This window comes from Equus asinus, chromosome 2 (assembly GCF_041296235.1).
Source record: "Equus asinus isolate D_3611 breed Donkey chromosome 2, EquAss-T2T_v2, whole genome shotgun sequence".
In the NCBI taxonomy this organism is placed as follows: domain Eukaryota; kingdom Metazoa; phylum Chordata; class Mammalia; order Perissodactyla; family Equidae; genus Equus; species Equus asinus.
In genome coordinates this window covers 5,636,020-5,650,439 of record NC_091791.1, presented here as the reverse complement: position 1 = coordinate 5,650,439, position 14,420 = coordinate 5,636,020, and the positions used below count along the sequence as shown (strand labels likewise).

At 47.3% G+C, this 14,420-nt stretch overlaps 1 protein-coding gene across 1 annotated transcript; it reads right to left on the bottom strand.

Moving 5' to 3' along the window:
• Positions 1 to 449: 449 nt before the first annotated feature.
• CLRN3 (clarin 3) lies at positions 450 to 13,315 on the bottom strand. Its single transcript, XM_014832540.3, has 3 exons — positions 12,937 to 13,315; positions 5,940 to 6,119; positions 450 to 1,053 (listed from the first exon to the last, which is right to left on the bottom strand). The coding sequence occupies exons 1-3, from the start codon at positions 13,163 to 13,165 to the stop codon at positions 773 to 775; spliced, it is 690 nt and encodes a 229-aa protein (XP_014688026.1). The 5' UTR covers positions 13,166 to 13,315; the 3' UTR covers positions 450 to 772.
• Positions 13,316 to 14,420: the final 1,105 nt, after the last annotated feature.

Below are 14,420 nucleotides of genomic sequence, written 5' to 3'. Positions count from 1 at the left end.
TAGACTTCTGTCTACACCGTAGTGACTAAGCAAAGAGTTGGTTTGTGGGGTGGTTGCTAGAACTTCTTGCAATGTTACATTTCCATTTTGACTGAATTCACCACAATCCCTTTAAACCAAAAAAACCTTTAGCCTCTTTAGCATATAAACTGCAGGCTTATAATTTTTATCTTTCCTCGATATTTTCACTTCCTAATCTCTTCCACACAAGCGTCTACCTTAGAACCTCAAAAATGGGTTTGAGGGCCACTTATCCACACTACCACCCACCACTGGGTTTGAGTTATGTCAGCAACCAGGAGTCCAGAGGACCAGGTCATTCACCCCAAAGTCTCACCTTTGCCTCCAACCCCTGGTCCTGGAAAGATGATTTCTGAATCCCTCTGTCTTCATTTATAATGTGGAATAAAGATACCTGGTCCCTCCTGAGGAAAATGAGACCATAGGTGTTAAAGTATGTAACACAAACCTTTATTATTTCAGATAGTGAGACCGGGCCAGAAGGACCCATAGGCTCCTCATCACTCCACTTTGAACACTACATGGACTGAAGAGCTTTCCTTTCACCTTCCTTGCCCTCATGGAAAGAACCTTTACAAGGGCAGATCATTTACGAAGAACATAGGTCATGAGATACAAAAACTATCACAAAATGACAGTCAATCGGGACCACACTTTCCCACGCTGATTGTTAGACGAGTGGGCCAGTTACTGCTTGGGGAGCTGAGGTACAACAGAACAGACCTACTGACAAAACGGCATAATACAGAATTCAGAATAAAATCCCATCTCTTGGAGCATATTCCATCGGCTTTTTCTGCTCCTGCTTCCGCTGGTATCTGGCCCTCTGGTAGAAAATGATGATGACCACGGCGACTATATTTAGAAGAATGATGAGCAGCATGAGCCAAAATGAATATCCATAATGGTGAGTTACTCCTTTGTGAGTGGATCTTGGATAGGACGAGTAGAGTGCCTCAATCAGCTCTTGCGAGAGATGTTTGGCTTGTATGTTCCCCACAAACAGCATCATGGTCACGAAAGTTAAGGATGCTGAAAAGAAGGGTAAGTTTGTAAATGATACGGTGATACATTTTTAACGTCACTTTTTTTCTTTACCAAACATGTACTGTAAGGGCATTTACTGCAAATCTACACTGGGGCTTACACTCTTTTAGGAAATGGGGAGAATGTGAAAGAAAGGTAAGACAAGAGCAGATGCCAGGCATGAAACACCAGATGGTGCAGGGCAGTATATGACCAGGAGCAAACATTCTGGCCCCAATCCTTGCAGAAGGAGTTGCTGTGCAACTAAAATATCGCATAGCCCACTTCCTAGGGCACTGTACATATCAGGTGTGCCGAATGAATGGCTGAACAGGAGAGTCAATAGGGAAACTGTCTAGTGAGACCTGAATGCATGAAAAAGACCAGAGAGGCTGAGGAAGGACAACAGCATTTCAAAGAGAAGAGCCAGCCTAAATAAAGATGCATGATGGATGGTGAGTTTAGAGCATCTGGGACTGTGAGAGACAAGTCCAGCTGAGGGAGGGTGGCCCCATGGGTCCTTACCACCAGACACAGAGGATGGAGTCCACCCTGCCAGCTCAGGAGCTGGAATTTCACTTTACACATGATGGAGAACACTGTTTAATCAGGAAGGATTTCCTTACTAAACTCAATTTATAAGAGAATTAAAAATTTTTCTATCTTCCCTTTTTTTGTTCTTCACAATGCCCTCCGCCAGAGAACATGCCTTGGTATTGACTTTGGAAAGCCGTCGTGGTGTAAAGAACAGTTCTGGAGTCAGAGAGAGCAGGGCTCCAGGGCTCAAGCCATGCGGCCGCGGGCGACTTGTCTTTCTCCAAACCTTATTCCTCATCTTCCCAAGGGGACCAGATGAACAGAGAAGGTAGGCTCCTTGTTGCTTAGGGCTGTGAGTGGGACGGGGCTGATAGCTAAAGGGCAAGGCGTTTCTACTTCAGGTGTTGAAAATATTCTAAAACCGCAGTGATGGTTGCACGTATCTGTGAACATACTAAAAGCCTGGAATTGGACACTTTAAAAGGGTGAATTGTATGGCATGTCAATCACACCTCAATAAAGCTGTTTAAAAAGGAGGGGGTGGAGGGTAAGGGTGCAAATGCTCCCGGACTCTCGATGTGGCAGGTGAGCCATCCAGCGACATCGGGGCCTGACCCTGCCATCTGGGAATCCTGGGGAGGGAAGTCCTTCCGGACACCCGCCGTGTGACTCTTCGTCTGCTGAGATTTACCCAGCTCTAGACGGACATTTTGGTGACAACCGTGTCCTGGCTATAACCCACACCCAGGGAACTTTTCCAAACAGCCCTCTAAAAGGCCCTAATTACAGGGCTTTAGCGTGAGGAGAATGCTCTAACTGTCCTTGATGACAGACTTTCATCCTCAACGTAATGGTTTTATTTCTTAATAATTTGTACGTATAAAACCCCCTCCTCTGATGCTCTGTGCATCTCACACCTCTTAATTATCCTTCATTATGCTCTTGTGAAGTTTCTTAGAAAAGCTTAGTCATAAAGGGGCAGGAGGAACACAGGGTTCAATACATTTTCTAAAGTGGCATGCCCATGGCTTTGATTTGAATTGGGAGGGGCTACCACGCGGACGCAAATGCTGACCTGAGCCCCTTTAGGAAGAGAGGGCACTGGAGGTGGCCCCATGGTAGAAGGAGGAGCCCCCAAAGGCTCAGGACGCTGGCTTTTTGTCCTGGCCTGTCATTATCAAACTGTGTGACCGTGCTCTGCCCCATCACTTTCCGCTCTCTGGTGTCCTCAGGAACAAGTGTGTTGGAGCAGATAGTCAGCAAAGTTCTCTCTGGCTCCACCATTCTCTCAGTCTACAATTATCTACCCTGCGCTCACAGTCGGGCCACACCAGGCGGGTGTGGTACAAAGGGCAGGCCGGGGTCAGAGGGCGCAGGAGCCGGGAAGTGACGCTGCCTTCTCCTCAAACCAGAATGACTCCTGCTCCTTCAGAAACAAGCTAGGAAACCCACTTCCTCTTCTTCCCGGTAGCCAAGGAGAGGTTCTTCAAAGCCAGCCTGGACAGGCGTTTGTGGCACTTCCCTCTGGCTCCAGGACCCCGGAAGTCAGCCCGACCCCTGCTCTCCTGCCTCAATATGTCAACAGCATCTTCGTGCACAAAACCTTCCTGTGGGCCGAGCCTTGCACAAACTGAATTTTCACTAAGTTCTCCAACCCTCGAGGCTCCTGTGAAGAAAATCAGGTGACCCCAGAGGCAAACCCAGGGCAGAAGTCCTGCCTGTCACAGTGCTGGGATCAAGAGGCCGTGAGGGGCTTTCAGGGGAGGCTGGAGGCAAAGCCAAACGCTGAACAAAGACCTTCCTCCACCCCTGTCAGAAGCAAACCTCCTCCTTACACATCAACGTCTCCGATTGTTTTTCCGCCCACCTAAGGCCTCTCTCTGTGTTAGAACTTGCCCCGAGCCAGGAAAGGAATGTGGCATGAACTCTCTCCTTGTCAAACAATTCTTTGTTGTTAGAAGTAGGTGAGGATTGGGGGCAATGCTGCCGGCCCCTTTTTTTCATGTTTTCCTCCATAAACGTGCATCGGCCTCGGCCCTGTGCAAAGTCAGCTTATACTCAACTGTGGCGGAAAAGAGACCAGAAGCTCCACTTTGTGGAAAACAGGTTGTCCCTTTTGCCTAGAAGAAGGGATGGGCTTTGAACACTGATCCTGTGAACATAGTGGACGATTTTGTTCCAGGGCCCCACCTCCAGCCCTCCTCCCTGGTCCTAGTGCCTGATTTTCCTCTCGGAATCCCCTCCCCCAGCTCCAAGGTGGGTAGGCGTCCTCAGCCAATCGGTGGGTCAATCAGTGGATTCAACCCTGCCGGCCAGGGAGATTGCTCCAGGGATGGGGAACAGCAATTCCAGGGAGAGTCAGATTTGGGCAAAAACAGAAGTCTTTTCTCCTGGGGTTGCTGCCGTCAGCCATGAGCCACGACTGGCTGGCAGCCATCTTGCCTTCAAGAGGACCAGCTGGGCTGTTTGGTGACAGAGGAAACACTGGGGAAATCTAGAGACAGAGCACTAGGGGGAAACACAGTTCTGATGGCAAGGGCTGAGACCCTAGATCCAGCTGTACCTGAAGCCACTGCTCCTCTTAGCTTCTTAATTACAAGAGAAAAAATTAAAATACTCTATTTTTTACCCTGGCAATGAGTGCCAGTGAGTCTCACCTTTTGTTTGCTTGACTGAAGTGAATTATAATCCTAGAAACAGCTTGGGCGAAGGAAACATGGCATTTGGGTAAGGGCATCTGAGTTTGCAACCTAGTCTTCTAGCCTTCCCACACTCAGCTCCACTGGGAGACAGGAAGCAGAAATAGTCATCCCACAGGGCTGTCTTCCTGGCCCACAGTGGATGTCCATTAAATTGGGGGGTCTGTTTGTTTTTTACCAGCAAGTAACAAAGGCACAGAGAGAAAGGAAAAGGCTAACCATGTGTGAATGCGGCCAAACCAGCCTGAGCCCAGATCCTCAGAGCTGAGGTATGCAATGTGGCCATACATGCAAGTTTGCCCAGGACAGTCCCAGTTTCCATCCGTTGTCCTGGATTAACGATTACGAATCGCATTTTTAAAAGCATCCCTGTTTGACCAGTGAGTTGCATGGCTCTCCCTCAGATCCACACTGTGCTGGGGCCCGTTCACACATCTCCTCCACAACTAGCATGAAAACAGCCATAGTGGAAATGTCTACACCATTCGCATCAGCCAGTGCTACAGTCAGGGCTCCCCTCCTCCTAGAACCAGTTGTTCACATTTTCCAGCACACCACTGCTGATAGCCACGGCATAGAGACACAGGGGCCTCTTCCAGCCACCTGCTCTGGGCTAGCATGAGGCTGGCCTCTCACAGAGGACAGGAGGAAGCTGCCCAGAGTCTCCCCTCCAAGGCTGCCTGATTTCCACAGCACCTTTCCTGTGCTTGAAAGTTTCTGCACTGTGTTAAATTGCCGTATCTGGAACTTATGTGAAGCCACCTCCAGAGGCATCCCACTAGTAGGATGAGCTGCAGATCCTTTCCTGAGATCGAGTTTTCGTGATGGAGAGAGGGAAAGTGCAGGGGAAACCCGGAAGCCTGGCAGGGGCAAAGAGGCACTCACTTCACCACACCTCTGGGCACATGTGGCTGAGCCTCATCGAGACCCAGTGAGAGGCAGAAATACCGTGACTCAATGCTGTAACCCACTTCCCATCTGGGCTCCATCCCCACCCCAACACCTCGCCCAACAACAAATAAAATAACCTAGCCACACCACACAGCAGCAGCCCGGGCTCACAGGTCACCCACGAGAAGGGCGTTGACCCAAGATTCTCCTAAATGACATGCTTTGTGATTCTCTGTAGCACAATGATACAAACGTGTTGTGTTAGGTTTCAGCCCAAGTCGATGATTGTTGAATGGAGGAGAGAAGGAGAGTAAATAAGTGTGTGCACATGTGGGTGTGTGTGTGCGTGTGTGTTCTATACGTCACATGGAGGCTAATTTGGAGTTAAGCACAAAGCAGGAGCCCGGGGACTATTCTGTTGATTGACGTGCATTTGGTGGAACTCCCTACATTCAACCAAAGATACTCAAAAGCAGAGACTGGCGTATATTATGTATTTTAAAACCTAACGTCCCCTCCTCACTTTACTCCTCACCTCTCATCAGTGAATTTAAAACAGAATTTTATTTCCAAATATGCTTAATAAATGCTGTACATTTACGAAAGGAAATCCCAGCCCTCAGCACATGCCTCGGCACCTGGTAGGTCCTCCCGACTTCCCAGGTTCCGCTGTGGTTGTGTGTGTTTCATGTGCAAGAGAGAGAGGCAGAGAGGTAGAGACAGAGAGAACGCGCCTCTGGGCAGAGCTCCGGGACACTCACTCACCGCTGAGTCCGCTCCACGTGTACACCCCCACTGGTCCCAGGAACGTCTGGTAGGGGTTGCTGATGCTGTTGTAGAGGGTAAATGCACAACTCAGCAGCGAAGCGAGCAAACTGAGGACCAGGAAGACGATAACCAACACATGCAGAGTTTTTTGGGAAGAATTTTTCAATACCCCTAGAACTAAAACAACGTTTGGTAAGTGCATAGTGCAAAATGCAAATACTGACCCTAGATCCGAGGACTGCTCCACACACAACCCAGCCTCCCTCCACATCTTATCCGCATAGGAGTTTGGGTAGAAGTTGCCAGAAGGCATCTCTCAGGCGTGCAAGAACAGGAGGGACCAGGACTCAGGAGCTTCATTCCTCACTTAGACCAGTTGTTGAATCTGAGGTTGAGTGAGTGTAACTGCATCACTGCGGATCACTGGATGTCTATCCCCATTTTAAAATCCCCTAGGAAAGAGTGTGCCCTCCTCAATAAGCTGCTGCCGGCTGGACAATCTTCCCATCATACACTCTGGCCTCAGACGACTCGCTAGTGGGCAGTATCACAATTTCATCAGAGTCGGAGTCCTCTGCTCTGAGCACCAACTCTGCTTCCACTTGGAGACACTTACAGGGTGGGCCGCCCTGAAAACCTGTGACAGCGAGGATCCGGTCAATCCTGAGATCTCTGAAGGGAGCCAGAGAGCAAGGGGTGTCCGTTACAGAGAAGGTCAGGAGGCGTAGGGCTCACGAAGGTGACCGGGAAGGTGGGAGCTGAAGGCTGGCCCCGGAGATAGGAAAGTGACTTCTGTGTGTACAAACTGAGGCATCTGCCACACTTCCTGGCTTACCTTCCCTGGAGCCAGAGAGGATCCAATGCCCATGTGGCTCAAACGCTGGAAACCATCAGACGCTTGGGTAAATCATCAGATTTCTTTCTAAGCTAAATTTCTCTGCACTCTAACAGCATTAAAAAAAAATTTGCGTGTTTCTTAAGTGCAAAGGTGCTCCAGACATGGATATGCACTTGTGTAAAGTGAAACACAGATGCCCTGGGCCGTTAGCCATCAGTTCCTGCTTTTGCCATCCTGTTTCGAACCACCACCAGACATCCTCCCATGCGCTGGTTTCCTCTACTTACTCCTTTATTTACATCACAAAATAGACAGACACCAGAGGCCTGCTGTCCCCACACTGATGGGTAAATCTAGCCACACATGTATAAAACATCTCCAAGGGCCACCAGTGTGTTGTAAGCCCTTAGGAAGTTGCTGCCACATTAAATAAAGTGTTTGCCAAGGTGTTCTGTGAAAGTCACAGTGATATAAAGAAGATAATCTGGGAAAAAGATTTCAGAGTCCATAGTAATATACTAACGAAGTTGTGGGGAATTGCAAGGTATGAGGACCATGACGGGGGTGGGCAAGAAAAAGTTAAAGGTTCCCTCTTTCCATTCTTGTTTCTCAGGCCCCAGGGAGACAGTGGGGAGCCACTCACATCCTCACCCCAGAGCAGCTTTAAAGAACAGAAACCAGAAAGGCCCTGGAAGGTTTCTTACCAAGCCTCCTGTGGAACTGTGTCCTGGCAGCCAGGGGCCCTCTCTTTGCAAGGCCATCCCTTCCATCCCTGTGGGACCTTAATTATTTCAAAATTCTTCATTGTGTTGGTTCTAATCTGCGCCTCTATGACTTTTGCCCAGGGTCCTTATGCTCCCTTTGGAGCAACACGGAATCCACTTGCTCCTCTCCTGCCTGACAGGCTTCCCAAATATTTGAAGAGGGATAAAACCCCAGCGTGATGAACAGCCACGTCTCCCAAAGGTTCTTTGTAAGATGCGATTCCAAAGCTCCTGCTGGCCTGGTCCTGGCTTTGCAAACATTAGTCCGACTCTACTTCTCAAAGCATGCTGGCCAGAAGCAGCACAGCACTGCCGATGCGATCTGATACCACCTCCCCAGGGTCCATTCTCTCTCCACTGTTGAACCTCTAAATTCTATCAGTTCAGCTTTTTAAAAAATCAGTAGTAGTCTATGAGGGAGCCAAATGTCCTGTCATTGGATGGAATGTACATGAAAGAGATTTGGCCGGCAAGTCTGCCATCAGACATCGCTAGGTATTGGATCTTATGGTCAAGATCCTCATGCGTGAGAATATCCTGATGCCTGTGAGCCAGGGTCCCTGGATTGAGCAGGCCATGTGGGGAGTGGCCCAGGGGGCAAGGAGAGGCTCCTGGACCAGCAGCCAGAGGAGGCAGGAGGGGAGTGAGGCCAGGAGCTCAGAGCTGAGGGGAGAGAAGAGGTGTGGCCCTAAGAGCACGCAGAAGAGAAAACAAGAGGAAAGAAAGAGTGCAGGAGAAAGGAACCTGGTGTCAGTACTGCCACACAGGCCCTGAAAGCCATGGGAGACCAGAGAGGACAGGAGGGGGAAAGCAGCCACTCAGGACCAGGACTGGGAGATGATGACTTCATCGCCTCTGGCTCACAGAGGCTGGGAGCAAAGTCCAACTCCCGCATTCCAGTCTGTTCTGAGCTAGTGGTGACCAGGCTGTTTTCTCAATTGCTGTTAAGGACCCATAGACCCGGTGAAATTCTCAGCACAGCCCTCTTTGTTACACGTCCCAGGCAAGAACTCTAACAGGCCATTGGTTAAACTAAAAATGGAGACCTGACTGCCACCACCTGTTGCCTGGATGGGGATGGGTGGGGACCGAGGAGCTGTCTGCCCTTGGGGGTGGCTGCCTGGCTGGGACTGACCTCAGGCTGAGCCTCTTGCTTCTTTGTCTGGCTCGTGGAGATGCTGTGGTTGAGGGATTTTGCTACAATTTAGCACACACCTCTTGAAACTAGTGGAAGGTGACACCAGAGAAAGAGCAGGAAAAACAACAGAAAGTCAGATCCATCTGTTCGGGGGTGCAGGTCGAATGCTGCCCATGGTTCCAGACTCAGTCACCACCAGCAAAACCGGCTTCCCGCTCCACCCTCCCCTGCTCCTCGTGCGCGCAAAGGAGATGCGTGGGTCGAGTCAGGAGAGAACTGAAGGAACTCTCTCCTCAGCCAGTAGGAGATAATTTGGCTGATTAATTAGAAAATAGGAATTTCAGTGTGGGGAAGATGTCGTGTGGCCAAGACACCTGAAATGCCCTGGAGAATGTTTCTGCTTTATACACTTATTAAAAGCCGTAAATGGATGTTAAATTCTCAAGTGGCAAATATTCTACTTTTTCAGAGTAAAAAAAAAAAGAGAAACTTTGTTTCTGACTGTTGGGAAGATGTAATAGACATGATTTTTCAAAAGGCAGTCAATTCGGAGCCTACTGACTCGTCTCATACTTTCCATGTATTAATGTGACGATTTATCTGAATTCTCGCTGCTCTATTGTGAAATTATACCTCAGCATTCTGAATTCTCTGCCACGCAGGTATGACAGCTGTATCTCCCCTCCCCCTCCTGGCTCAGAACTCAGGCAATGAAAGCTGGAAACTCAGTGAAAGTTAGCAAGGATGAAATCACAATAAACCTCCATAGCATCTGACAGCTGCTCTCTGCCTACAAAATTAGCAATTACATTCCGTTCTCTTTTCTTCCTTTTAGGGGCCAAGCTTTGGAATCAGGAAAGCCACCTCACAATTGGAACTAAATGCCGGAATCTGGCGGTCACAGGGAAGAGGCCACGACTCCTGCAGCTGGGAGGCAAAATGTGCTAGGGGCACCGGGGCCGCGTGAATAAATGGGGTCATGTGGACATCCGGGCTCTCCGCACAGAGATTTAACCCTTCAGGTGCCACCTGCCATCTGTCCCTTCTAGCTCTGGTTTTCAGAAGTCCTCAGAAATCGAGGGAGAGCTGATGACTTTGGGATGGGGAGGCACTTGCTGCCTCCACCCTTTCCTCCAGCACCTGGTCACCAGGGCGCCTGACCTGGTGGAGCTCCTCAATCCGTGGACCACAGTAGGTCCCTGGAAGAGCTCATTAAATCCATAGATCCCAGAATGTGGTCTGGGAGCTCTCCCAGGATGTCCCAGCTACTGTCCCCAGTCTCTGGTCAATTTATCGGTATTTCTGAGGAGAAGAATGTTGGGGGGAAATGCTTTTTCTGCCCTCCCACCCTACACCTCCCAGTGTGGTCACATCTTTGGGGACAAACGATAAGTCACTCCTCCCCAGGAAAACTATCTGATGTGTACGGGGTAGGGGTGGATGGCTAGGAGTCATAAGGAAGGGGTTTCTTGTAAATTCCGGAGAAATAAACCTCATTTGTTCTTCTTGCAATTAATTGATTTTTGCAGCATATTTACTTTCCTAATTATGTTTAGCTTGGGCTAACAGCACAATTTTGAGTTCTCTGAGAACAAAAGGGGGTAGGTGAAGAAAAGAGATTGTGAACAGTGTTGGGGAGCCAGACTGGGGTGAACCGCCCTGGTTCTCGTAGCGCCCTGCGCACACCTTTGCCCTGCAATTAGTGCAGGCTGCTGGATTTAACTGATGGCGGGGGGGGGGGGGTCTTTCTCTAGGAAGACTAGATGTTGAGGCCACCAAGACCAGGAACTATGCGTAGTTCCTCTCAGTATCCAAGCCGCTCACTCACGTAGCAGCTACCCAGGGAAGGTTTTTGAACTGAAATCAAATATCCAGAAATTTTTGGGGTAGCTAAGGCAACATGCTCACCGGTAGACACAGTGAGGCAGTTCACTGGTGGACCTGTACTTTTCCTCTGGATGCTGGGCAGACTGGATGCTTCCAGGTGAGGCTAGCAGACCTTCTGGTCAGCCTGAGCTGCCCGAGTCATCTAGTTACACACTGGAGAGTCTCCTTACCAGGTGTGACTGATTATTTTCCCCACCAATTGACCTATTGTTGACTGAATTATTTTGGCACATTGATATCAGCTATCATCACTTCATACTGCTGTTTCATTTCAAAATCCACAGCCAAAATTGGCACAATGAGATAAACCCTATGCAGAAGGATAGCAGAGCTGTGCAATATTCAGTGCGACCTCATCCCAGCCAAGAGACTGACATGGTTGACTTCTCATATGGAAAAGTCAATCCAACACTGCTGGACAGGAAAGGGGCATTGATACAGATTTTATTGTACTGCCAGTTGTTGGTTTCTGAAACTGAAATGAGTCCTGTGTGATCATGAGAAACCAGTAGGAAAGCAGCCACGTCTCACTGTAATGTGGCAGTTCTGCTCTCCAGGGAAAGCATCCATGGACCTGCAGCGGCTGGACGCTGAGACAGACGTTCTAGCTATGTGACTTTTCCCATCTAAGAGAACTGTTTACAAGTGTTCCAAGTTCAATGGTTGCCAAAATCCTCGGCAATGAAGACCCCCTTAGGCCCCAAGGGGTCCTTAGCAGATGGCCACCAGGGCAATTGTGCACACTTTCACTGGCTGGGAGGTGCTTTACCTTCTACAGCACCCAGGGGCTGGGCAGTGACTTGAGGAAGCTGGAACATGGGTCTCCGGTAACAAAGAATAAAAGTAGAAAGCCAGGCAAAGCAAATGCAGATACTCCACCTCCCTTGCTCCCCAGAGCTGCAGGCCTATGTGGCCCTGCTGCCTTCAGGGCCGTCCTTGAACACGGTTATCCCTGCTGTCTCAGCACCACCGTGCTTACACTGCTTACACATGACTCTGACGTACCCTTGCCACTTCTGTGCTGCCCTGGATATGGGTAGTCAGGGCTCTCGCTGAAGCCATTTGTCTCAAATTGGAACCGACTGGCTCCAAACAGACACTGTATGAAAATCAAAAAAATTCACATGCTGTTATCTCATATTTAAAAATTTTTAAATGTGTCTGGATATTCAGGAACTAGCACAGTTTTTGTTTTCAAAGATGCTATTCACATAACTGAAGCGTGACTGAATCTTTGCAAGTCTTAGTTTCTAGTTGCTGCAAAGCGAATATCCCTTGTTTTCCTGAGAAGCTGAGGCTGGCCCTGGAGGACGTGTGTAACGCGGCTGAAACACCAAGGCAGTGGTTGCTTTTGCTAACGTCACAAAGACAAATTTACAGCTTGGAACTATAACCATGTTGTTCAGATTTCAGGAAATCATCTTATTAATAAAGGCACAAACTAGAGCTAGGACTTAGAGCTGGTGTCTAAGACTCAATCTCCTACCATTACTCATGGCACGAGGACTAAATACCATGTTGTATAAGCTAGAAAATGATGCGCATTTATAAGTCAAGAGGTAATGTCTACATAATACTGGAAAATGCCTGTATAATACCTGTGTGCTACACTGGTCAAAGCAAAGTCCATTTAAGGTGCTAAATAATTTACCAACATTGCTTTTGAATTTAGACAACATGATGGTATATATTCAAACTTCAAAAGTCAAGTAGCTAAATTCAACTTATCACTTCTCAACTAATTTTTATTTTCAATACCTTGAGAGTAGGAAACTATTACATAAGAAATCAGAAAAAAATTAGGTATTCCTGTAAAATATACTATTACTAGAATTAATGGAAACGATATTACGTCCAACGACAATGAGATGTTTTGGAAGTAAGAATGTGAATTCAAATCAGTTAAAGAAATGAATTTGAGATATAGAAGAAGAAATTGACCATATTTTTCACTATGATCTTTCCTTGCATAGATGCCACTGATGAAGTTCTGGACAGAAGCTGCCCCTCCAAGCAAAAATCCACAGTCAGTACAGTCAAAAATGCTGTTCCCACTGGCTGTTGGATACCATATTGCTGCTATACATTATTACTTAATTATTTACTTGTCCATAAACTTGGCAGTCCCATTTAAACATAGCCTCTGCTAGAAGGATTCAGACTGTTGTCTGACACAAATAGATGAGGAAGCTGAAGTAATAATACGGTAATTTTCAAAATTAAAAAATCTGTTCATATCTACAGTCCAACTTAAAGCTTACAAAGAAATTATTTTTGAACGGTTATTTGGCCCAAATATAGAATGACACGAGTCCTACCCACTTAGTTCAATCTCATGGTACTTATTCAAATTAGTCTGTCATTTACCTTCAAATTCTTTGTCTGGTTCTAAAAGTCCAGCACTCCCGTCTTGAGTACTCCCACCACGAAAGAGTCCATAGGTGATAACAATACTGCCATTTGAAGAAGAGTCGCTAACGGCAATTGCACTGCTCATCCATTCTTGAGTCCCAAGAACAGAGCAAATTACGATGAAAGATGCCAAGTTTGCCAAAAAGCTTGCTAAGAACATCAATGTTTTCTCTGTTGTAGGCATTTTCTCAGGAAAATAAGGGTCCTAAGGTAAAAAAACAAAGATCTTTTATAATATTTTTAGACTTTATCATTTGGAGTCCAGTATTTAGAAATGGAGTCAAATACTTTGTTGTCAAATATAAAACCTCGCTCTTCTCAGCAAGGGTTATTCTAATGAACATTGGACTGTGAACACAGTCATAAAGATTTACAGGAGCTGGACTTTGGTCTGGAGTAAAGGGGTTGCTATGGTTATAGTCAACCAGCAGGAACAAGGGGTGCGCACAGTCTTTCCGGGGACTTCCTCAACCACACAACTAGTTTATAACCCTTTGTCGAGTGCCTTGGAAGCAAGTTCAGCCTACGATATTAGGACAGGACAAGAATTCCTAAACAGTGAGGGCGCAGAGAATCTGTACCCCCAAAATGCTGCTGATTCTAACAGCCAACAGTATAGGGTCCCAACTCGCTCAGGAATTGCTTAACTGGTTAACGACTTGATCCTAACCATTGTTCCAAAAGGAAATCCTAAAGGAGATTAAGCCTTTGCTAAAGGTTCCGCGGAGTGGAAAGAGAAAAGTTCACACCTCCTTATTTTTAGACCCTACTAGAGAGGTGTGCCTTTCAAACTGGACCATATTAGCACGTTATTTAAATGATAGCTTGAGAGGTCTCATCTTTATTTCTCTTCCGTACTCTGATGGAAGCGGTTCTGAACATTCTTGCGTTCGGTCTTTATGCCTACTCTCCATCCTCTCTGTGGGGTGGCTAATAGTTTATAAATGATCATTTCTGGCCCTCAGAGAAACTCCCCCATTTGGCAAGCAGATCATTTCTTGAGATAATAAGGTGTTCACAACACGTTTTGCACTCTTTTTTCTTTGTCTGATTATAAAGTGATCTTGCATATGCACATTTGCACCTTGTACTTTTCTTGAATAGCATCTAACTCATGTGTGGAAGGAGCTGACTGTCTTTCCCACTAGAGTGACTGGACGACGGGCTTCAGGAGGTGAACAAGTTTGTTTGGTTCATCACTAGATCCCGGGGTCTGTCAAAGAGCCTGGCACCGAGCAGAAGCTCAGCATTATGGTTGAACTGAGTTTTTGGAGATGTGTGCACAAATACCCCACTGTTGTGGACAGGCATGTTGTTTCAATCTTTAAATCATGACTGAAAAAGAACAACGCATGAACATCCCTCTACATAAACCTTTGTCCGAATCTCTGAGTATTTCCTTGCTTAGATTTCTGGAAGTGAGTCAAAGCATGTGAGCT

What these genes read in the sequence shown, in the direction of transcription:
- CLRN3 (XM_014832540.3), bottom strand. Translation starts at nt 13,165, where the DNA reads ATGCCTACAACAGAGAAAACATTGATGTTCTTAGCAAGCTTTTTGGCA. An exon ending in ACCAGACAAAGAATTTGAAG is followed by an intron (nt 6,120 to 12,936) that starts GTAAATGACAGA and finishes ACGTTGTTTTAG; the next exon opens with TTCTAGGGGTATTGAAAAAT. An exon ending in CACGTGGAGCGGACTCAGCG is followed by an intron (nt 1,054 to 5,939) that starts GTGAGTGAGTGT and finishes CCTTCTTTTCAG; the next exon opens with CATCCTTAACTTTCGTGACC.